Source organism: Furipterus horrens, unplaced genomic scaffold (assembly GCF_987537825.1).
Source record: "Furipterus horrens unplaced genomic scaffold, mFurHor1.1.pri manual_scaffold_9, whole genome shotgun sequence".
Lineage (NCBI taxonomy): Eukaryota > Metazoa > Chordata > Mammalia > Chiroptera > Furipteridae > Furipterus > Furipterus horrens.
In genome coordinates, this window is record NW_028327179.1 from 62,263,978 (window position 1) to 62,290,259 (window position 26,282).

At 37.5% G+C, this 26,282-nt stretch overlaps 1 protein-coding gene across 1 annotated transcript in view; it reads right to left on the bottom strand.

Moving 5' to 3' along the window:
* The window catches only part of GLI3 (GLI family zinc finger 3), a 329,749-nt gene that overhangs the window by 293,920 nt on the left and 9,547 nt on the right, over nt 1–26,282 (bottom strand). The window contains exon 2 of the mRNA XM_090287378.1: nt 22,006–22,170. Within this exon, the coding sequence (XP_090143504.1) occupies nt 22,006–22,129 (124 nt within the window). The 5' untranslated portion in view covers nt 22,130–22,170. The remainder of the gene's footprint in view (nt 1–22,005; nt 22,171–26,282) is intronic.

Here is a 26,282-nt window from a genome sequence, read left to right on the forward strand (position 1 = left end):
CCTTCCTCCAAAGAAACCCTTCTTTTCCCTAATGTGGGACATTGAAAAATTAATACCTATCTTTTGTCATCTACTGGTTACAGATTGAATGATGTCCTTTAACCCTGTTGCCCCCAGAATACAACAAGGATGCCAGCCTGTTAAACCAAGCATGCCATTGTCCAGAGACAGCCAACCAACCTGGAGTCTGCATGATCCTTCCCCTTGTGGGAAGGCCACCCTCCCCTCCACATCCCCACTCTTATCAGGGATTTCTTGACCCAAGGGTAGGTAGGACGACGACGATGTCCAGCTTGAAGCAGCTAGAGGAGCTCGAGACCTTCGTCCATTGTCCTTTATAAGATTGTAAAGGGTCTTAAGTCTGAGAGGGAGGGATTGTTATTTTTTATTGTTAAAATATTTAACTAATTAATTAATTATTTTTTAAAAAAAGAAGAAGAATATATGAAAGGGTGAGCCATGGGCATGGACTTGGGGAGGGGATTGTTGGGGAAGGGGAGTGCTGGGTGGAGGGGAGCAAAGGAGAAAAAATTGGAACTATTGTAACAATATAATCAATAAAATATACTTAAAAAAAAAAGACACAACATAATTAAAATGGCAACATTGAAAGACAAAGAGAGAATCCTAAAAGCAGCAAGAGAAAAACAGCTAATAACATTCAAGGGAGCTCCAATAAGGCTAGCATCAGATTTCTCAGCAGAAACACTACAAGCCAGAAGAGAATGGCAAATAATATTGCAAGCAACGAAAAACAAAGGCCTACAACGAAGAATAGTCTACCCAGCAAGGCTCTCATTCAAAATGGAAGGTGAAATAAGGAGTTTCCAAGACAAATGAAGGCTAAAAGAATACCTCTCCATCACACCAGCATTGCAAGGGATGCTAAAGAGTCTGCTTTAAGAAGATAATGAAAGACAGACAGAGAGGAACACAAGTACAAAGGGGGAAAATGAAAATGAATAAGTACCTATCGATAATAACATTAAATGTAAATAAATTAAATGCACCAATCAAAAGACATAGGGTAGCTGAATGGATTAGAAAGCATAACCCACATATATGCTGTCTATAAGAAACCCACCTTAGAACAAACAATCTACACAGACTGAAAGTGAAGGGATAGAAAAAAGTGTTTTAAGCAAATGGACATGAAAAAAAAGCTGGGGTAGCAATACTTATATCAGACAAAACAGATTTCACAGCTAAGGCCATAAAAAGATAAAAAAAAGGACATTTCATAATAATTAAGGGGAACATCTATCAAGAAGATATAACCCTTGTAAACATATATGCACCCAACAATGTAAGGAAAATTTTGAAAGACTTCAGGAAGGATTTAGACAACAACACACTCATATAATGGAACTTTAGTACCCCATTGTCAACAATGGACAGATCTTCAAAAATGAAACACCAAAGATATTGAGACATTGAACAAGACTCTAGATCAAATGGACTTAGCTGATATACATAGAACTTTTCACCTCAAAAAAGCAAAATATACATTTTTCTCAAGTGTACATGGAACTTTTCTCAAAGATAGACCACATGGTAGGACACAAAACAAGCCTCAACAAAATCAAAGAAATTGAAATTATATCAAAATTTTCTAAGATCACAATGGCTTAAAACTGGAAATCAACCTCAAGGAAAAAACTCAAAAACTTTCAAATTCATGGAGAATGAATAACATGTTATTAAATAATGAATGGGTTAACAATGACATCAAGGAAGAAATCAAAAAGTTTCTGGAAACAAATGATAATGAACACACAACAACCCAAAACCTATGGGATACAGCGAAAGTGGTCCTGAGAGAAAAGTTCATAGCAATACAGGCCTACCTAAAAAGGATAGAAGAATCTCTAATAAAAAATCTAACCCTAGAGCTACAAGAACTAGAGGAAGAAAAACAAGGAAGCTCACAGCAAGTAGAAGGAAGGAAATCATCAAGATCAGAGAAGAATAAAATGACATAGAGACTAAAGAAACAATTCAAAAGATCAATAAAACCTGGAGCTGCTTCTTTGAAAAGATAAAACAAAATCGACAAGCCTTTAACCAGGCTCATCAAGAAAAAAAGAGAGAACCCAAATAAACAAAATCAGAAATGAAAGAGGAGAAATCACAACTGATACCACAGAAATACAAAGGATTTCAAGAAATTATTACGAACAACTGTATGACAAGAAATTTGACAACTACATTAAATAGACAAATTTCTGGAAACATAATCTTCCAAAACTGAATCAAGAAGAAGTAGAAAGCCTGAACAGACCAATGACAACTAGTTAAATTGAAGCAGTAATAAAAAATAAAAAAAAAAACCAGCACACAAAAGCCCTGGACAAGATGGCTTCACAAACGAATTTTACAAAACATTTAGGAAAGAACTAACTCCTATCTTTCTCAGACTATTCCAAAAAATCCAAGAAGAGGAAAAAATCCCAAACTCTTTCTATGAAGCCAGTATTACCCTAATTCCAAAACCAGGTCAAGACACAACGAAGAAAGAAAACTACAGGCCATTATCACTGATGAACGTAGATGCTACAATCCTCAACAAAATACTGGCAAACCGGATCCACCAACACATTAGAAAGATCATACACCATAATCAAGAGGGATTCATCCCAGGGATGCAAGGAGGGTTTAATATCTGCAAATCAATAAACGTAATACACCACATAAACAAAATGAAAGACAAAAACCACATGATCACATCAATAGATCCAGAAAAAGCATTTGATAAATACAACACCATTTATGATAAAAACTCTCAGCAAAATGGGAATAGAGGGATAATAGCTCAACATAATAAAGGCCATGTATGAGAAACACGAAGCCAACATCATAGCCAATGGGTAAAAACTGAAAGCATTCCCCCTGAGGTCAGGAACAAGACAAGGATGTCCACTCTCTCTACTCCTATTAAACATAGGAAGTTCTAGCCACAGCAATCAGACAGGAAAGAGAAATACAAGGTATCCAAAATTGGAAAATAGGATATAAAACGGTCACTATTTGCAGATGACATGATAGTGTACATAGAAAACCCTATAGACTCCACTAAAAAACTACTTGAGATAATATGAGAATTTCAAAAAATAGCAGGGTAACAAGTCAATATTCAGAAAAGGAAGCCATTTCTGTACACCAACAATAAAATATCAGATAGAAACTAAGGGGGAAAAAATCCCATTTACCATACCAACAAGAAAAATGAAGTACTGAGGAATAAACTTAACCAAGGAGGTAGAAGACCTATACTAAGAAAACTACATAAGACTGAAGAAAGAAATTAAGGAAGATACAAATAAATGGAAGCATACACCATGTTCATGAATGAGAAGAATCAACATCATTATAATGTCCATACTACCAAAAGCAATTTAGATTCAGTGCAATCCCTATTAAAATACCAATGACATATTTCACGGACCTAGAACAAATACTTCAAAAATTTATATGGAACCAAAAAAGAGCCCGAATAGCCACAGCAATCTTGAGCTGAAGAACATAGTAGGAGGAATCACAATACCTGATATCAAACTATACTATAAGGCCACTGTAATCAAAACAGTCTGGTACTGGCATAAGAACAGACATATAGATCAATGGAACAGAATAGATAGCCCAGAAATAAATCCAGGTCTATACAGTCAACTAATATTTGACAAAGGGGGAAGGAACATAAAATGGAGTGAAAAGAGCCTCTTCAACAAATGGTGCTGGGAGAACTGGACAGGAACATGCAAAAAAATGAAACTAGACCATCATACATGACAATAAACTCAAGATGGATCAAGAACTTAAATGTAAGCTGTGGCACCATAAAAGTCCTAGAGGAAAACATAGACAGGAAAATTTCAGATATCCCGCGTAGCAACATTTTCACTGATATATCTCTCCTAAGACAAGGGAAATAAAGGAAAGAATAAACAAGTGGGACTACATCAGACTAAAGAGTTTCTGCTCAACAAAAGAAAACACCAGCAAGATGAAAAGGGAACCAACCATATGGGAAAATATATGTGCCAATGATACCTGAGACAAGGGTTTGATCTCCAAAATATATAAAGAACTTATATGACTCAACACCAAGAAGACAAGACAACCCAATTCAAAAATGGGCAAAGAACCTGAACAAACACTTCTCCAAAGAGGAAATACAGAGGGTCCATAGACATATGAAAGGATGCTCAACATCACTAGCCATCAGAGAGATGCAAAGAAAAACCACAATATCACCTCACACCAGTCAGAATGGCCATCATCAACAAATAACATGTACTGGCAAGGATGCGGAGAAAAGGAACACTGGTGTACTTCTGGTGGAAATGCAGACTGGTGCAGCCACTATTGAAAACAGTGTGGAATTTCCTGAAAAAACTAAAAATGGAATTGCCTTTTCAACCAGCGATTCCACTGCTAGGGCTATACCCAAAGAATCCTGAAACCCCAATTCAAAAGAACCTATGCACCCTTATGTTCATAGCAGTGCTATTTACAATAGCCAAGTGCAAGAAACAGCCTAGTTGCCCATCTGTAGATGAGTGGATTAAAAAACTGTGGTACATTTACATAATGGAGTATATTATGTAGCAATAACATGAATGGAACTAGAGAGAATTATGCTTAGTGAAATAAGCCAGGCAACAAAAGAAAAATACCTTATGCTATCACCTATTACAAGAGACTAATGAACAACACAAACAAACAAGAAAAATTGAACCAGAGGGCATAAGCCTATGATCTCATTACATAAGTGACTATCCGTATGTATAGGCCTCACTTAATCCTGTCTGCATCGCTGCCTCCTGAGACTCAATAGTTTGGCTGTACTAAGTGGCTGGGTTGGTGAAGAATGGGGTGGTCTGTGGGTTTCACTTTAAAACTGGTTTCTATTTTCTATATAAAAGCTTGTACAGGAAGGGCCCAGAGGTCTGAGAAGGTGGGAAACCTAAAATACTCCCCTCGGCCCATACTAAGTATAGTGGGCAAAAGGGTTTTGGACAGGTGTGACATGCCTTGCACACCTTCCTCCAAAGTGCCTTTTTTTTTTCTTGCCCCCTAATATGGGACATTAAAAAATTAATCCCTTCCTTTTGTCATCTAGAGGTTATGGATTGAATCATGCCTTTTAACCCTGTTGCCAAATCTGTTGCCCCCAGAATACAACAAGGATGCCAGCTTGTTAAACCAAGCACACTGTTGTCCGGGGACAGGCAACTGACCTGGAGTCTGCAAGATCTTTCCCCGTGTGGGAAGGCCACCCTCCCCTCCACACCCCCACTCCTATTAGGAATTTCTGGACACAAGGGTAGGTAGGAGCATGGCCATGTCCAGCTTGAAGCAGCTAGAGGAGCTCAAGACCTTCACCCATTGTCCTTTATAAGATTATAAAGGGTCTTAAGTCTGAGAGGGGGGAATTGTTATTTTTTATTGTTATAAAAAATTAATTAATTTTAAAAAAGAAGAATATAGGAAAGGGTGAAGCCAAAGAACTTGTATGCACGACCCATGGACATGAACAAAGGGGGGTGGGATTTCTGGGGGAAGGGGGTTACTGGGCGGAGGGGAGCAAAGGGGAAAAACAAATTGGAACTATTGTAACAACATAATCAATAAAATATACAAAACAAAAAACAAAAAAAGAAATTTCAGTATAATGAACTATCTCATCTTTCTTAGAAGGTATAGCCTCTTCTCAAGGTGTACTGGGAAGTGCAGCATTCATTCAAGTCCACAAGGGTCTTCCAGCCCCCGGCTCTGCATCCTTCCCTTGGTATATGAACAGCAAACAATAACAATGCTCCCCCAGGTTCCACCTATAAATTCCATTCTCAAAAAATAATGACAAAATGGGTTACTTGAGAGGTTCAGTGTTTAGGAGCCTGGTATTCAAAGCTTCTTGTAGTCAGTTTCATTTCTTTTTTCCACTCTAAAGAGTTTAAAGCAAATAAATTAGCATCAAAGAAATTTGCAAAAGCTCTCAGTGAAGCTGTAATGAAATATAACTGCACCACACCAGATGCCAAACAGAAAACAATAAAGAGCCATGATCCGGGAAGAGTTAGTCACACAAATGTCAAAACGGCCCTAGCAGTTCAAAATATAGATTATGCCCATGTACTCCCAGAAAATAAGTGCAGAAAGTCAGGTCAGTAATGGGTGACACCAGGCCTAAATCAAGGACACACACATCTCAGATTTAAATGGATCTATTGCTTTTGTGGTAACTGCCTGTAATTATTAGCAACTCAGTCAAAATTAGGCAAAAATCTTCCTGCATTTGCACCTAACATGGATAGCTATAGACTGCCCTTCAAAATATCTGGGATGATTTTGACTTTGCAATGTAAGACCACATTTTGGCCCAAACAAAATCTTCGGTGGCCTTTAATTCAAGATAGATCGTCGGCAGCCGTCCGTCTTGAGAGACGATGGTGTAGCTTCTTAAGAGTCTATCTGCACCGCCGAGAATGGCTGTGCAGTCCGACTCGGGAGTGACACGGTATCTGTCTCCTCCCGTGTTGAATCGACATCTTGCGATGACGCTGAAGCTACAGAGCCTGGGCAGGGTGATATGGAGGGTCTGCTGTTGCCCATGCAGCAGACCCCCCCTCTCTTCGCAGCTGAAGGGTCCAAGGGAAAGACGGAGTCCATACAGCTTGGCTTCAGGTGCGCCGCAGGAGTTGCCGGTGTTGACTACAACGTCAAACCGCCTTAGGGACTCCGGCTCCGGATTTTCTGTCGGGGTTTACTCCCTTAGCCTTTCCCCTGAAGAGGTATGCCGCAAGGCAGCGGAGGTTTTTTGGAGTCAAGAGTTTTCCTTCTCTGATGTACCCTGACTGGAAGATCGAACCAGCGACACTTAGCTCGCAGGCCGACGCTCAATCCACTGAGCTAAACCAGCCAGGGCAAATTCAAGATAGATATATACATGTGATTTATACAGATTACTTTAAAAGAGAATTGTGGGTTTCCCTTTCTAAACTTAGATTATATTAACTCAATTCTTTCAAGTTCCTCTTAATTACCTGACATCTTTCCTGTAACTTTATGTCCTTCTGAATTCATACAGAACTATGAATGTCATAGAAACTGAGTTTTTGAGGGGAAGAACTCTTTAAATCAACTCAAGTGATTTGCAAGCAGAATCTTTGGAATCCTTAATGCGCAGCCTCTATAAAGTAAGCTGGGTCATGTCTGTGGTTACCACATCACATTTTAAAAGAGAAAGATTCAGTTTCATGATCCCTATTCTCATGAATAATCATTCCTTCAAAGAGCAATTCTAATCATTCAATCAATATTTTCCTGAAGAAAGTTAGACCTCCAAAACCTACTTATAGACTAGTAGCTGTGGCAAATACTATATCAGAATCTCTTTAAGAACCTGAACAGCCCTGGCCTGGTAGTTCAGTTGGTTAGTGTCGTCCTGATATGCCAAGATTGCAAGTTCGATCCCCAGTCAGGGCACATACAAGAAGCAAGCAATGAATGCATAAATAAATGAAACAATAATTGATGTTTCTTTAGCTCAGTATCTCTCTCACTCTCTCTCTCTCTTTTCCCCTGTCTCTCTAAGATCAATTTAAAAGAAAAAGAAAAGTACAGGGAAGAAATTTTAAAAAGAGCCTGAATAATGAGGGAATAGGCACATGCCTATAAAGTACTGCACAAAATAATTTTCAGCCATTGGCCCACTTTCTAAACCCATCCATGAACCTCAAGGGTTCCTGGATTGCTAATTAAACCCCCTTGATGCATAAGATGGTTCATTCCTCTTAACTGCCATTTTGGCCTTAAGGTAGCTGCCACCATGCTCAATGGTACTTGTTCCTAAACCAATAGTTTCCAGATGGGAGAGGAGCTGGGGGGAGGCTGAGTGAAAAAAGGTGAGAGAACTAGGAAGTACAAATCAGCAGTAACAAACCAGTCACAGTCACTGAGGTGTTAAATACATAATGGAGAATAGTCAGTAACATTGTAATAACTATGTATAATGCCAGGTTAGTACTAGACCTATAGAAGGGATCACTTCTTAAGTTATATGAATGTCTAACCACTATGATGTACATCTGAAACTAATATAATATTGAATGTCAACTGTAATTGAATTTTTTTTTACATGGAACTTGTTCCCGACTTCATGGAGACAGGAGCTAGGCTGTCCTACGGCTTGGAAACTAACATCACCTTCTTGAGAAAGATTGTCTATAAAAATTTAACTTTTTTTTAAAGCACATATCTCTTACCTGCATTTAAAAATGAAAAGCACCACCTCCCTAATATTAAAACAAGGTACAAAACTATACTAGTACATATATATAAGATTAGTACTTGTATCATTAGTTTGCCCATGTATTAGGAAGTTCCTATATTTAAACACTGATTTTCTCCCTGCCCCAATTTACCCCTAGTAGTATGAAGACCACTAATATAGTCTAGAATAGTGTCAAAACAATATATTGTAGCCTGACCCCAGCTAATATAACCACTTCTTTCTTAAAGTAAAAGAAGATTTTTTTTCAACAACTTACTCCCAACCTTAAACTTTTTGAAAGAGTAATAAGCAAAAGTCAGTCATTTTTAACTAAAATTTTTCTTCCAAAAAACAAAAAATGAAAGAGTGATATACAAACCACCTTCTTATCTTCCTTTCCTTATCCTCTGTTGTTGGAAAGAGAATCAAGGCGTAGATATTTTTCAGATAGCCAGATGAAAGTCTAGCAACAGGTACATATAGGTCATGTTTCCCCTCTTCAGTATAAAAATAAAAAAAAGGAGTACGACTAATGCTATACCAACACCTGTCACAAACAACAAACAACAATAGAAATTGTCCTACTGCAAAAAAGCACTCTGCCTCTTTCACAGTACCCAACCTTTTTAATCCTTGAATTTCCCAATTTTCAACCAATATATGTGCTATGTGTTTAGAAAATATATTAATAAGAATCACTTTTTTTAATTCACCAAGTTATTTTGGTCAAACTGGTACATTGAAATATTCTCAATTTCTGTGGAACCGATCAAAGAAAATGCTCTGAATTTATGTGAAAAAATTTCCCATTAAGATGGTAGCTATTTTTTTTTTTTTTGTATGATTCCTTTTAATTGTGGAAAAGAGCCCAAAGGCTTCATCAAGAGCCATATGTTTCCTATAAATCAAAACATAAATAAATGTGAGTTTATTTCACTAGGCATACATATGGTTTCTGCTAAGTAAACTCTATTTATAAAACACTGTTAGCCTCCACCGGAACTGCTGTCAACATTTATAGGAGAGGAACTTTTATACTGCTCTGAAACTTACCAGCATTTGAAAACAAGCCTAGAAACATTAGTTTTTTTAAGACAGATTTGTCTTCAATTTAATGTGAAATGGGTCACTGTGTTCATTTTTAAATGCTTGGAAGAAATCTTCAATTAAATATTAGAAAATGTTTTCCTTGCTAAAAGTTCTATTATTTTAACCATGATATTGTTGGATTCTTTCTGGAGGTTCTCTTTTAGTTATACGCAAGGGCCTGGAATTATTTTTCGTATCACTGACAACAGAACAAAATTATTCTGTGAAAGAGAGTCTTTGACATCCATTAAATCTGAGTATTCATAATTGCTTCACCATCTTCTTGCAAAGTTCATTTGCATGATCTTGTCCCTTTAGATGCTCACTGAAGACTATAAACACATTTATAAGTCCTATTTAGAGGGCAGTTCTCAAAATGGTGTTTTTTTTGTGAAAGGAATTAGCTATAAAAGCAAGCATAAAGCAATAATCTTTGACAAGCAAAAACAAACAAAAAAAGGTAATAGTAACTTTAATAATAATTTGCATTCCATTTCCTATTCAACTTTTCTTTCTTGGGCTATAGTGCCTTCCAAAACAGAATGTTTTTCAGTGCTTTTGCAATCAATCCCTGCAGTCAAGAGGGCTTCCAGAAAGAGAGCTCTTGCTCTCTCTTGTTTTTCAATGTGCAGCTTTTCCAGTCATAAGATTCGTCACCTCTTATTATAGAAAAAATTTGCTTTTATTTTTGAATTGCAAAGGGAAAATGTTAAGTAGTTCCATAAAATAATTAAAAGGATTTTTTAAATCCTAAAATCCTAAATTTTCAAGGTTATACAACATTTAAATATATTTAAAGACTACCTAAAGCATAAAGCATAATTATCTGTATATGATTAAACTGCTTTGGAAACAATGTAGATGTTCTCACTGCTGAATATTGGCCCAATTCCTATGTAGAATTCCAAAGGATTTAACCCAGTTTATAAAGAGAATTCTATTTCTTTGCAGTATACACAAAGGGAAAGGTTGCCTATAAAATGTAGGCATGGTTCCAATAAAGTTAGACACAGATCCAGAAGAAAAATACAATTCCATATCTTTCATTTTTATAACTTTGTGGAGTAAGAGCTAGTTGCCCTAACGGTAGACACTAATGAATCTGAAATTATAAGAAAAGGCAGAATTCTCCAGAACTTCTGTTCCTAATCAATCACCAGAGATCAGTGATGACATTAAAAACTTTGATCACAGATCCTCTTTAAAGCTTAGAGGGGACTGGATTGATCCTTGCTGGCACTGAGAAAGGAGAAACACCTAGGGATACAATTCACCATGAAACATGAGAAGTCATCAGTATCTCTTTCATTCCTTGAGGACGAACAGAGAGCACATTCCAGAGCAGCCCAACAACAAACAGAGCCACCTTTTTATATCCAAATCCAATTCCAGTCTTACTAGTATTCCCAGAACACTTTAAGAAAGGAATAGAAAATACACTGCTTTTCTTTTAGTTTGGTCTTCCTTACCCACCATACCTACCAGGGCAAGCCCCAGATCCCTTCACTATGTCAGGGAGGAGAGGATCTGTGGACTTTTGTCCCCTTTCTCCCCATTACAAAGTACTTACACAGTTCAGAACTTCCCCTTCTACTTCTGATTCACTTAATGAGTTTTTACTAAAAATGCTACATGGCCAAAAAGGATAGTCCTTGAAAATAATGTTGGCTTTAATAATTTTAAAACATGACAGCAATCACTAAGAATGTTCTGATCTAAAATGGTCACTTTCGGAATGAAAAGTTTTAATTGACCTTTACTACTTCAGTTCCATTGGTGTTTGAGGTTTTCCCCTCCTTATTTGTAATATGAATCTAAATGAGCTTTGTGAACACTGGTGAAACATAGTTTATTATCTTCCTCATCAAGTGATCAATGATTTCATTAATAAGACAGATAACAAAACTGTCACATCATCAACACTGTTATGAAAGATGATCACAGCTTCCCACTCCATTTTCCAAGGTCCAGAGTTCTCTGTGGCAGCTCTGAGTACATTCAATATTTTCCACAGACAGAGAAAAGTGAAAATCCATTTTGAAACCAATTTCAATTAGGATCCAGAAGCTGTTATCACAGGTGTCGCAGAATGGGCCCGTAAGTGGAAATGTCGCCTATCCATTCTGAAATGAAACCTTATCAGGGGCTACAAAGATGGCTGGGGACAGCCTATCTGTAAATTACTTCTCATCCTGTGTTAACTCAACCTTAGTCCTGTCATATGGAATTCTTTCCATCCACTCGTAATAATCTAATGACTAACCAGACACAGAGCCCAAACAGCTTTCAGCTGGACAGGGCTGTCCCCTTAAACATGGGTACAAATGCAAACACATTCAGGCCAGCCAGTGAGCAAAGGGGCATGCATGCTTTACATGATAGAACTAAAAGTTTATTATAGGAAATAAAAGAAGCCTGTCTCCACCCATTGCATTCCTGGTGATTTTTCAATTGCAAACTCCAAGGCCCGGTTATTTCATTAATGCGGCACCCAAGTCGTGAGGCTTTTCTCTCACATCATTCAGTCTCCTTTTTAGCAAATTATCCCATGACGACAGATTTATTCAGTCAAAGACCTTGGACTTTGCGAAGCAACAAAAGAATCAAGAGACTTTCTGGTCCACCTGCCTGGTGAATGATGAGGCAGGGAAAGTCTCCCCCAGAGAAACCAATCAAACCATTGTGTGGCACAGTCAGACCTTTTCAACTGTCAAGCCAGAGAGCAGGGGAAGAGATGAAAGAACACGGGATGAAGCTACCATTTATGGAACCATGTGGGAATGGTCTCCTAAGATTTAATAATTGGGATGGAACTCAACTTTCTAGCACTAAAGGGGAAAAAAAAAAAAAGACCAAGAAGAATCAAGAAGGGGCGGGTGGGGGAGACAAGGGGAAAAAAAAAAAACAGCAGCCTAAAAACAGCAGCCTAAATCAACCTAGGAATAACTTTTATATAAAAATATCCCCTACCTGAGATGAAGTCCTACCTATAAAAGTAAAGAAAAAAAGAATGGTATTACAAAAAAAGGAAGGGCAGGAGGGAGATTAGAGAGGAACAGAGAGAGAGAAAGAGAGAAGGGAAGGGAGAGAGGAAATAAGAAAGACTTAAAGCCTTTGATATTTTTCTTCTAGGCAAGAACTACATTTAATGTTCTGATTCTAAGCATCTTGTGCAATTAGTTCATATTAGTGAAACAACAACAAAAAAGTCCTCATTAATATAACTGCCTTGTAGTTTTAAGTACAAAATGGCATTTTAAATTGGTCTAAGAGGAAACAGTGCAGTGACTGGACACAAAAAAGACTCAGTCTAGCACAGACACTAGGTTATATATTTCCAGGCAGTGTTCAAGTACGTTTTAGTTCTACTACAATGCAACAGGAACTATTTAAATAGAAAGGAAAAAGTAACAGTAATTCTGCTAAGAGGACTAAAAAATCATGAATTTTTTGAAACACAAAATAAAGTCAAATACAGTCAGATACTAACTGTAGTTCTAATGCTTCTTGATATTACTGATGACTCATGGTATACATATTACTATACTGAGTCTAAAAAGTAAGTAGTTGTTGAAATCCTGGGGTTGCTGGAACTATTCCATTTGATTGTGGTGGTGGTTACATGACTTCATGGATTTGTCAAAACTCATAGAACTATACACCAAAAAGAGTAAATTAGGTTGATATTTGGAAAGATTTCCATGTAAACAAGATAAGAAGGTTTTTGCTTTCATTATCACCCCCTTCTTCTCTGCCTGGGACCCTCATGTTTCCTAGTGCTCAGCTGTGCATCATCTTCTAGCAGTCCAGAATGTTAGCTACCTGGAGAAGCAAGCTCTCTCCCCTATCCGCCTGCCACCTTGGGGCTCAAAGTGGTACAAGGATGGAAGGCCACAAAGCTACCTCCCCAGAGGGAAACTGTCTTCCCATAAGCAGCATTTGGCGCCTGAGCTCCCACTCTTCAGTTGCTATTTCTGATTCTGACCAGTTTGTCTCTGGAAATATGAAATACCCACATCACATGATCACAAGTAATCAAGGGCAACCCAGAAACTTTCCACAAGCAGAACACATCATGCTGTGGCTTCTTTTTACTTCTAAGTTTGGGAAACTGGCAAGATGGAGTTGATATTTATTCCTGATTTATATGAGCACCCAAGAAGTGTTCTTTTAAAGGAGAAGCAGAATAGCAGGGAAGCTCATAAGCACAAAATTACAGATTTCATCCTGAAACTTCAATGAATCTTCAATCCAAACTGGTACCAATTTCAGGACTAGTGGTTTGAGGTACTTTTCTTTTTCTTTTTAATTGATTTTTAGAGAAAGATAGGGGAGAGAGAAACATCAACTTGTTGTTCCACTTATATATGCATTCATTCATTGCTTTTTGTATGTGCCCTGACCAGGGATCAAACTGCCAACCTTGGCATATCAGGACAATGCTCTAACCAAGTGAGCTCCCCAGCCTGTGCTGAGGTACTTTTCCTGATCCCAGCTTCTATTATTGACCTGCCTTATAAGCTACATCCTGATGACCACCACATTTTAAGAACTGTCTATTAGCCAACCCCACTATTCTCTCAGATTACACAGCTTAACCAATGATTAACAACTTATAGTGTACTAAAAGGAGTGAGATGAAAGGTATCAGTGAATTAAATCCTGCCAAATTATATCCAGTAGAGGCTACTACTATTAGTAATAATAGCTAACGCGTTTGGATACTCACTGTACCAGCCTCAGAAATGTTAAGTAATTAACCCAAGACCACAGAGCAGTTAAGCGGTAGGGCTAGGTTCAAACCCTGGCATCAACACTACTGCTTTGCTACACATGCTCCTTGCCCCCACTGAGCCAAGTAAAGTTCTGGCATGCCTGTGTACTATACAGGCTTATTCAATATCTACTGAGGACCTCCCAGCACAAACACTGAATGGAAGATGGGGGGGGGGGGGTCCTGAAGAAAAGACAACCAACCACGTACTACTCTCAAAAAGTTCTAACTAAAATGTAAAAATTAAGTTTTATGGGGAAGAGAGGGATGAATAAAGAAAGCACAGGGAATTTTTAAGGCAGTGAAACTATTCTGCATGACAGTGTAATGATAGCTACATGACATTATATATTTGTCAAACCTATAGAATGCACAACACAAGGAGTGAAACCTAATGAAAACTATGAACTTAAGTTAATAACAGGTATCAATATTAGTTCATCAATTGTAAAAATGTACCACACTAATGCAAAACATTCATAATAGATAAAATTGTGAGGGGGGAGGGGGTATATAGGAACCCTATACTTTTGCTCATTTTTTCTATAAACCTAAAAACTCTCTAAAATATAGTCTATTACACAGGAAAAATAAGATACAAAAAAATCTGCTAATATTAGGTAATTCCAAAAAGGACAAAAATCATATGGAGAGAAAGTGACTGAGGACATAGTTACACTCGAGAAGTTTAAACACACACTGGTATTAGGAAAAACACTTGTTCTATGCAGGAACAATACATCAAAAGCAAAGAGCCCCTCAAGTTAGTAAAAGCATAAGTTATGGATGGCACAGTATAGTGGTAGCATATAAAATTGGAAAGTGAGACTGGGGACAGATTTTAGAAGTAGCTGAGAATCACTGAAGGTTCTAGAGGAGAGGTATGCCATAAGCAAAACAGTAAAAAAAATTAATTTGGCAGGAGCAAGTCCCATGAAAAACAATAGCAGAGACCAAAGGCAAGGTGATTGGATAGAACAGAGATATTCAACCGGTGTGCCGCAATAATTTTTAAAGCACGCAATTCCTATTTACTCAGGTGCACTTCCCTTTGATTGTCAAATGAAAAATAATGACAACAGCCAACACAAAAATAGCCACCTGGTGTGCATAAATCAAAATTATACCTATATTTTTTGTCAGACCCACAAAAAAAATTTTTTTTGGTGTGCTACAGAATTTTAGTAATTAGTTTACATGTGCCATGAGATGAAAAAGGTTGAAAACGCTGGGATAGAAGATTGCTTTAATTGTCTAGGCATGAGGTGGTGAAGTTTTAAATAGCACAGTGCAGTAGCTGGCCTAAAGGGACACATGGGTGAGTAATTACAGAGGAAAATATACCAGGACCTCAGAACTGGTTTGTACATGGGAAGCATGAGAGGAAGGAGTCGAAGGTGACTGTGCGGTTTCAAGCCTGGGTGACTGCAGGAAAGGAGATATTCTAAGCCAAAATAAGACTACAGAGGCTTCCAGGGTTCAGGGAAACATGAGTTTGGAGCTCAAGAAGAGTCAGGGTTCTTAGGAGAATCAGGTTATTCATTATTAGTTAATTGATTTGAAAACGTAACATATCTTTTTAGAAGAATAAAATCTAACTTTAATACACCACAACCACCCTATAAGTGGGTATCACTGACCTGAAAGTAAACTGTTTACTCCAGAAAAATAAAGAAGAAAAGGGACATGCATTTGCTGTTTCTAATGCAAAACACACAATCAATGGTAGTTGTCAAGGTTAAAGAAATCAAAATAAATTATCTTAAAATTATCTTTCTCATTTTCTAGCTTAAGAAGGCATTCAGAAAGAAAATAGAGAACCTTCTTTTTATCTGTTCTTTCCTTAAGTTGTGCAAACTAGTCACATCTGAGATTCATGAAACATCATGAACTATTTTTCAAAGTCCAGCAAATTCAAAATTAGTTTTGCCAAACATTTTTTCCCTTAATTTCAAAACTTATGTGCATTTCAAAAATACAGTCCTTTTGTTTGGATTCATAACATTTAACTTATCCACAGGATTTTTCCTAATAATAATGGCTGACATTTGCTAAGCTCTTACTATGTGAGGTGCTTTTAGAATGATTCAAGCATTACCTCACTTAATGCTGCTGGAGAACTATATGGGTGGAGCTATTATCGTGGTAAGCACATGAAGAAACTGAAACTATGAGAAATTTATTTACCCATGCTCACACAGCTAGTCCTTGGTGTTGCCAGAATGCGACCTAAGCTTTCAGGTACCAAAACCAGTGGGTGCTCCTAACTAATACCCTACAATGTTAAATCTTTTTTATCTGACGGTTCTTTCTATCCAACAGTTAAGTTTCAGGAAATGGAATGTGGCCAAGAAAAAAGGGGTTGAACATCTAAAGGGACAAGTAACCAAAATGCACAACCTACTGTCTGCATGGTGGGAACTGCACAAAACTGAAAATCTTACTTCCAGCCTGGAGACCAACAGAAATCACGATTAATACCTATGTATTAGACAGTTTAAAAGCAAATTATAAAGCCAAGAAGTAACCTAAAGTTCAATGGGAAAAACAGCATTATCTCCTTACATTTTTGCAGACCATCCATACCATTTCCTCTTAAAAACCTCAAAAAATTATTTTAAGCAGAGAAGAACCAGGCCCTGCTTTTTGAAAGAAATCAAAGTGAAAGGGGAACTTCCTCTCCATTACTAATCTATCAAGTTTGGTTTCATATTGCACCACTATTAGCATAATCATTTCAGCTGTCTATCACTTCAAGCTATGTTCCCCATAACTATCAGATCAAATAAAAGATCCCAAGACCACAGCCTACATGCGTTTATTATTAGTTTCTTTCTCTTTTAAAGCCTTTAGAGTAGTAGGTTGGTAAGAAATATCAGAGCAGAGAGTGAGAATGTTGGCCTGGTCTCCATAGACAGCACCTGGGCAAGTTACGAGCTGGATAGGCACAGGATGACTCTGTGCTCACTGAGGAAACGTTATTAAACATGGGCAAAGGAGATCCCTAGGCTGAGAGGCCAAATATCATCATATGCTTTCTTTGTGCAAACTTGCCAGGAGGAGCACAAGAAGCGCCCAGATGCTTCAGTCAACTTATCATGGTTTTCTAAGAAATGCTCAGAGCGAAGACCAGAGCTGAAGACCATGTCTGCTAAACAGAAAAGAAAATGTGAAGAAGACATGACAAAGGCAGACAAGGTCCATTATGAAAAGAGAAATAAAAACCTATATGCCTCCTAAAGAGGAAACAAAAAAGAAGTTCAAGGATCCCAATGCACCTAAGAGACCTCCTTTGGCCTTTTTCTTATTTTGTTCTGAGTATTGCCCAAAAATCAAGAGAGCATCCTAGCCTATCCACCAGTGAGGCTGTAAAGAAACTGGGAGAGATGTGCAATCACACAGTTGCAGACAACAAGCAGCCTGATGAAAAGGAGAAATACAGAAAGGGTATTGTTGCATACTGAGCTAAAGGAAAACTCGATGTGGCAAAAAGGGAGTCATCAAGCTGACAAAAGGCAAGAAAAAGGAAGAGAAGGAAGATGAGGAGGATGAAGCAGAGGAAAAGGAGGAAGATGAAGAAGATGATGATGATGACTAAGTTGGTTCTAGTGGAGTTTTTTCCTTGTCTATAAAGAAGTTAACACCCCCCACCTCTGCCATATATACAACTCACTCCTTTTAAAGAAAAAAAAATTGAAATGTAAGGCTGTGTAAGATTTGTTTTTAAAACTGTACAGTGTCTTTTTCGTATAGTTAACACACTATCAAATGTGTCTTTACAGATAGCCCTGTCCTAGTGGTATTTTCAATAGTCACTAACCTTGCCTGGTACAGTATAGGGGTTGTAAATTGGTATGAAAATTTAAAGCAGGTTCTTGCTGTTGCACAACAGAAATTAGTAATATATGAGAATGATAGTTTTTTTTCATTTTCAGTTGTCTCTGATGCAGCTTATATGAAATAATTGTTGTTCTGCTAACTGAATACCAGTCTAATTGCAAAAAAAAAGTTGCAGCTGTTTTGTTGAAATTCTGAATGCTTTTAAGTAAATACAACGTTTTATAAAAAGAGAAATAACAGATTACTCCCTCAAAAAATATTCATGGCTGAAGATGAGACAAAACACTTCAAAGTGAAAACTCAATATTTGCAAGTCACCAAAGAAAATTTTATAAAATAATGAGAATGTTTTAAAACACTGGAAGATCTATATTTTAAAACTTTTATTATTTACAAAACACAACACGTAGCTTAGATGTCTATACTAGAAACAAACAGATTATTACGGCATTTTACTTAGTATTAGCATATTACCAGTTTTTTAAGTAAACAGTAACACTTAATGTCTGAGTGCACACTTTTACACGTGAAAGACACCATTTTAGATTCCAAAATGATCACTTAATCACAATCGCACTTAAAAAGTGTTCAGAAAACTAAATGTCTTCTCTTTTGTCACTTATGCTTAATAAATAACAGTAAAGATTAAAATCTAACTATGGCACATGAATCACACACGCATTGTGGTTCCTGTAAGAGTACTCGATGCTTTATATACAAAAGTCAAATTGTTTTATTTTCCATACAAGGTCTAGAACACAACTCTTCATTTGTGTTATTTTAAATTTCAATATTAAGAGAAAATACTGATTTAAATGCTGTTCAAGTTTTGTGAACCACAGATTTTGGTTATGTGTGTTTAAATAAAACTCCATTATGATTATTCTAGGAGTAGATACTCAGCTGAGAAAAAGAAAACAGATTTGTAAGAACATGCGGTAGAATGTGCATGGTTTGGCTGGAAGGCTCACAATCAGGTACAAAGCTCACAATCAGTTACAAATTGTAGCACACAATGGCTGGAAAGTTAATTAAGTCAACCTAACAGCACCAATAACAAAACATTTTTGTTCGTTTTATTTTAATCATGAAATTGTGGGCAGGAGAGAAAATTGATATACTACATTTGTTTTGTTCTTGGCCTGAATTCATTTTTAATTGTTCATTTACAAATTCCTGATTTTCAGATCTTCATAAAGGAAGCATAAGAACTCCCTGGACACAGTAGCAACCAGTACTACCTACTATAGGATCCAAATGATTTTAATTTCCTTTTTGTGAATAGCCTCAGTACAGATTTCCAAGCACTTCTGAAATGTTTGTAGAAAAAGAGAAAGGGAGACAGAACCAATGAATGGACCAGTGACCATGGCAATGACAGCCAGCCACCAGCCAGCACACGCAGTGTGCCAACCTTTCGAAGTCCCCACCCATGAGCTCTAAAACCCAGATGGGGTACAGGACCAAATACCACATACTAGCTGAGTGGCCATTTCTGAGTGCAGAGAAAAGTATGCAACCAGGTAGGAGCTTGCAGCACAAAGAAAAGGCTGGGTCATCCCACCCCAACCATGATCCCAGAGCTGGAAAGAGACTATGACCTAGTTAGGTGAGATGTGGGACTCTGTTAAAAAGGTCATTATAATTATTAGCATTGCCTACCTAAAGCAATTACCAAGAAAGAGGTTTATATTCTTTGTTTTACTTTTCCCATCATTAAATTTCTTTGCTGGCTTTCCTGGAATTTTCGAGTAGGGATGCAATCCATGTTTAAAAAATTTCCATTTTTCTTTTATTTGGATGGGGTCTTTATGTTATTCTAATAGAAAAAGTAGTAAATCCCTAGAAGAAACAGGAACACTAAATAAATGGCCAGAATTACCAGGATTTCTAGGATAGCTATCAATTGTGCGTGTGCCCTGCAAACCTGACTAATGAGTGTTTCCCCCCAAAATGGACAGGTTTTACACACATTTACGAGGGCAAATGTGCTTCAAGGGCACAGGCTGATCAGGGTAAGAACCCAGTGGAGTTTGGTTTAGTTCTTTCAGACTTTAGGACTAACTTTGTAAATCATGACCACTCCTTCTTTGGCTAATGAATGCTCTTGAGTGGCTTCCTGGCTGCTACAGGCCTGTTAGGTTACTTCTGTTCCTAATAACCCATAAGGGCAACCCATGGTCAAAGAGTAGCTAAAGACCAAGGCAGCAGCACGAAACACCTCCTGAGCATATGTGTGGGTGCAGGAGTGGCAGAAGCAGCAGCACCTTTACAAAAACACACTAATGTTGTTACTGTGCTGGAATTCACAGAACAGACAGTGGTTCATAGAGGCTCTCCATACCACAGCATCGTCTTCTACCAACTCACATTTATTTTCACCAGTTCTCTCACCTGCATCCACACTCCCTCATACACATACACACACAGCTATCAAGACAATCAAAACTTGATAATTCACATAAAGCATACTACACAGAAAGTGCTTATTTCTTTAAAATTACTATTAAAATTACCAAATAAGCAACACAGTATGGACTGATTCTACTTCTGAAATAATGAATTTGTCTTTTACAAATTCCAGGAAAAAAAAAAAAAAACAACTCCAAGGGTTACATGACTTTTTTAAAAGGAGAAATTATGCCTTCTATAACCACATTGAAAGAATAATTCAAATATCTGGCTCAATTAAAATAAGTTCCATACTCTGGTTTCTCTTCAGATAGTATAAATCTTTCACCTTTTTAAAAATAAGTTCCAGTTCTAACTTGAAACACCAAAAATAAAGGGAGAAATACAGATATATTTTCATATATATGTAAAGTGAATTCACTATTTTAACAAAGACATAAATATATCTCACTAAGCATCAATTCAAAATAGGACTCATTAGCCAGCATGTTTACACCAGCCCTTCCCCTCACCCAGTCAAGCCAGCATCACACACTGGTGACATTAGGGAAGAAGGGCACAGTTCCCATCAGCAAGGATGGGCACAGAGAGTAGGGCCAGGCTCCTCAGAATGTCATCCCAGGCAGGGCTGCAGTCAGCACAGGAAGGTGTGGCTTTTTAACTGGATTTCTGCCCTTAAGAGTCTATGGTTCTAGGCTGCAGTTACCTTGCAAAGCATATTCTGACTCTCCAATTGTATGTAAAAAACTGTTAATCAACCTAGTAACATATTTCTTGGGATAAATAAAATATAAGCCCACTGGGCGGAAGGCAGCAGGTTGGCTCAGGAAAATCAGTTTCCCCAAATATGCAGTGTACAGGAATGGGAGAACAGGCCAGCCAGGGCAGTGGAAAAGTAGAGTGCAATTCGGGGAGGCCAAGGTGGCTATTAACTCTACAAACCACAAAGGCAATAATGGCCTACACAGTGGTAAAAAGCAGAAAAAGAAAGTAAAGGTTATCATTGACCTATACAATCTTTCTTTTTCCAGAAGGGGCTCTGGAATTCATTTTCAATGTTCCATGCTTGAACTGAAATGCCTCTCAACATTTTGTATAAAATATTAATATAGCGTATAGAAACAGTGGCTTTATGATATCTCTGAACACAAATTAAGTAAATTAAAATTTTATAACCCAACAGCAAAACCTGTATCTCAGCTACCAATGTTTACCTTGAGGCTCAACCATTAACAACTTCTAAAATCCTTTAAAGTGGATTACTTAGAGTTGGAGGGTGGGAGAATACTGTCACTAATTTTGACAAGACAACTTTTGTATCTTTTGTAATAACTAATAACTTTTTTTACAAGTGTAGACTAACCATGTATAATGGAAAGGATTCTGAAGTCTCAAATTAGAAAATTAGGAAGAAAACATGTCATTTCGGTGCCAAAATAGAGATTACAAAAGCCTACCCATCCTGTATCCCATCCTACACTTCACCCCCATTTGCTTTCTTTAGTCCCTTATAGAACAAACACTGGTCCAGGTGCAGATGCTCAATTCACAAGAAATGCAGAGAACATAAAAATGACTGTAGGTTTGGCTACTGGTAATTCCCCAGGCTGCTTACCATTGGAAGTAGTGCTGGAGGCCACGGCTTTCTCACTGACATCTGTTCGAGTGGAGCATTTCACTACAGAACTCTCGACTTTTTTCTTCTCAGTGGTCGGGGAGCTGTGGGCCTGGGCCTCCATGGTGCCTTCTCATTACTTCAGCTCTCTAGTACCAGGAACACCTAAATAACACAACAGCACCATCAACTTCAAGTAAGAGTGGGAAAAAATCTCACTCAAAAGCCCACTTCACCTGTCACGTAAGGAGGTGCCTACAGCTTTAGCAAATTCAAAACAACCTGGAAGAGCTTTCCCTACATGTTTTCTTGCAAAAAAGTGCCTCAAAGTTTTATTAAGAAGCCAGTCAAATTCCATCTGCACATGCAAAAGAAGAACAAAGGGCAATGTCTATAATGTGGGACTTCTCCAAAATTCCTCCTGGGCACTTATTATTAAGTGGTCTAAATATCTCGATTTACAGCTGTGTTTATAGTGTAAAGCCCAAGTGTCACAATACTCTTTTAAGCCACATCTACAAATGTCTCTTCAGGTGGCCAATGTTATAGGAGGGACATTAGGGCAACTTTCCAAGCAAGGGAAGGTTTTTAATTAATTAGATGTTTTAAATAGCATATAACAAGCCCTATACAAAGTTCTGAATCAGAGAATAATTTGGGTAAAAAAGCCAGTGATTTTTGCTTCCTGTCACTGAAATATCTTAATCCTAATTTATTAGATAAACCATATTCTTTTAACTTTCTCAAAACATATGACCATTTCAATTCATTTGAGTTCTATTTTTTAAAAATAACACACTCTCAATCCCACAGAAAGTCAAAAGACTACCAACAGCAAAAACTGGAACCACTTAAGAAATATTAAAACTCTGCTAAAGGCAAGTTCATTTAGTCTACTTTTCACTGGCTTCATTCATGTGATAATCACCCTAACTCATCATCATTCATCAATTTTCACTCAATTTGGTATCATGTTCTTTTTTCTTGTAGTCACGCTCTACACCTGTGAAGAATACAGGAAAGATGATCCTCTCTGGAATATTTTCTTCAAGCTATCTAAATTGTAACATTCATGGTGGGCATTTCTTCAGATGAGACATCTTGCTTCTTACATTTAACAGACAATGTCAGTGTTCAATCAAAACAACAATTAGTGAAGTAAAATAAGCAACTATTTAAGAGTTAAAATGTCAGATGAAATACTTTTAGTAATCCTTAACTCAGATTTGCAAGGGAACAGCAAATTCTTTTATTATACAAGAAATCTGGAATTCAAGTAACTATAAAAGCTTAAGATCCAGAGGCACTGTAGCACCACCTTTTCCACTAATTTTATTTCTTTTCCTTGATTATCCAGTGTCATTCACTGTGAAACCCAAAAGTTATTTAAGAATAGCTTTTCTGGGATTAAAAAAAAAAAAAGAAGCACAAAGTTAAATTAACATTTCAATTGTAAGACCCACTCCAAATTCAGAAACACCCCTAATAAAGCCAGTGTGAAGGAGCTCAGAATGTCTTTTCTCAGGGCTGCCACCCTGCACAAGTCCAGGGTGAGGCCTTGTTACTGGCTACTCCCGGAATGGAATTGTTCAGTGTCTGTTTTCTCATCTGTCACATGACAGAATCAAATACTGGCACTCAACTTTGTGGGAAGGGGTGCAATCCTCTTTAAGAATATGTTAAAAGTTATAGAGCCTCTCCTTAGAATAATATTTTTAAACACAAAAGTATACACTTAATTCAGAGGGAACACAGACCCTCCAAACATGTCCATGAATCTGGATAAAGAACCCTTGAAGGAGAAATTTTTGATGGCCCCTTCTAGCTCTAACAATCTCAGAATAACTCTTTAATTTTTTAATACCCAAAATTGATTTAAATATCATCTTTAAAGTACGTCACAAGAATAATCCATCCCCATCCATAGAACTGTTCATCAGAGTGGTACAAGAGCCACCTGAATCTGCCCTGTCACAGTGTCTGTGAAACATTTAGATCATGGGGCCCAATCCCTGGTATCTTGGAGAGTGGCACCAGGGAACCTGCATTGCAACCAGCACTAGTATTATGAGGCTCGCTATAGCTTGCAGACAACTGTTCTTCACACTTTTGTTCACTACTATGTACCCAGTGCAATAGGTACCCATTTAAGTTTTGGCAAACTCGATAAATTAATGAGTGAACTGTACCCCAAATAAATTCCAAAAGCCTGCATAAGCCAAGCCCAACACCCATCACAATGATGAACTCTTGGTTTGGAATCTTAGCTGAAAATCCATCCTCCCTCCAGACAGTAAGCTTCATGAGGACAAGCCCTTGGCTATCTTCCCAGCACCTCATACACCTAAGAATGTATACTGAGTAAATAAAGGATCTAGTAATGAACCCAGATTCTGCAATGTCTTGAATCTTAAATGCCTTTGGTTTAACTACATACCTTTTACATCTACAGTGTTTCTTGAAAACTGGCAAATTACATAAAAACTAAAAACTTTAACAGGAATATTTAATTAATCAAACACTCTATTCTCAACCATTTTGGATAAACAGGCACTGATTATCATTGTTTCCCTCAAAACACCCAGTTTTATTGGTTGAATATGAATGGAGGTTACTAAATTCAAACTGCCAACAGAAACAAGCCAATGAACCAGAAAAACCCATGAAGAGATGGAATTCCTGGTTAAGAAGTCAGTCTTTTCCTTATTAGCTAGAGCTAATTAACAGTAGTGAGAGAACAACTCACCAAAGTTCCTTGACAAACTTGGTTTTTGGAGTAGCTGGTTTTTATCCCAAGCAAAGGACTTCATTTTAACAAAGCAATAAAACCTCCAAATACTCATCTCCACAGAGGGGTTCATGTGAGAAGAGGTAAAGCCCCAGGCACTGACTGAAATCGCACTAATTAATGGTGGTAGAGAATACTAATTCCTATCCTCCCCCTCCTTTGAAATGAATTTTTAAAAAATAGGCCCTTAGTCACTTAAGAGTCTACCTCCTTCTTCTATTTTGACAACTTATTTTTGGATCTCATTAGTAAGTAACTAATTATTTAAAAGTGTGGCTTGTGATTGAAAAAGGGCTATAAAAATGGCAATTTGCCAAGGCAGACATCTGCTTCCTGTATACCCATATAAATTACATCAGCTTATTTTATTGATAAAAAACACAACTTTGTCCCTGTCAGTTACAAAGGAGAAAGTTTTAACATTCTAGACTCACACCTCATCAACGCTCTGCAACCAAGGTTAGCAGAAAAGAGAATCTGCTTCTAACTGTCGTGGTGGTTTTCTTTGTAGAATATTAAGCCACGTTGAGAAACTCAGTCCTCAGCTGACACACAAAAGCCTAAGGTATAGAAGTGACCAGTAAAAATTCCTGATGAAATCCTAAAACATACAAAATTGGGGCCGTAGCCCACAGTATTACTTTTGAAACCTAGAATTCCCTAAACAATAAAGTACAATTTATTTAGAACATAACGATCAAGAAAAACTTACCAGTTCTGCTTCACTTCAAAAATTTTTCTCTGAGGAAAATGCAAGTTTTTTAGATGTGAATGAAACAAGACCTTTTTGCAACCATGCTTTCTTACAACTCCATACTGTTCTTCTTCAATTCCTTTCACCACTGAAACATTTCGCACAAGATTTGCTGGCATGCCCCTTGACTTTTTATGCTGATGGAAAAAGAAACAAAACCTGCAGCTTATGTTTTCAGTCCCAGCAACTTGAGTATATATATTTAAAAAACTGCAACCAAGGAAAACTGTGCAAATAATGTATGTCTGCTAAAGCCTAGTCTCACAGATAAATGGAAGGGTAAAGATTCCTTCCTGAAAGCAGTCATGACTTTTCCCCACTCAACAGGCCCTGAACCTTTTATAATTTCCAGGAGGCTTAAACCCTGGGTACAATCCCTCTTCTATTAGCAACCTGCCTGCAGGTAAGTCTTTTCTGTCTAAATTATAAATCTGAACTTGCTTCAACCTCCTGCAGACTGAACTGACCAGGTGCCACTGAACAGGGGATGCTATAGTGTAGACCTGCACTTGAAAGTAAAAGAAAAAAGGAGCAACATTTACGAATTCCACAATTCTTGTGGGAACCTTTCATACAAAATGCCTAAGATAGCCCTACCTTTAGAGTTGCCACTATGGCTGCAATGAAAAGAAAAATAAATAAAGAAAAACCTTTATCTTTGCAAAAAAGTTGATTGGTATCATGGTCTATCTTGGGCTGTGAATCTGAGTAGTTTTATCTGAACAATGGTCTTTC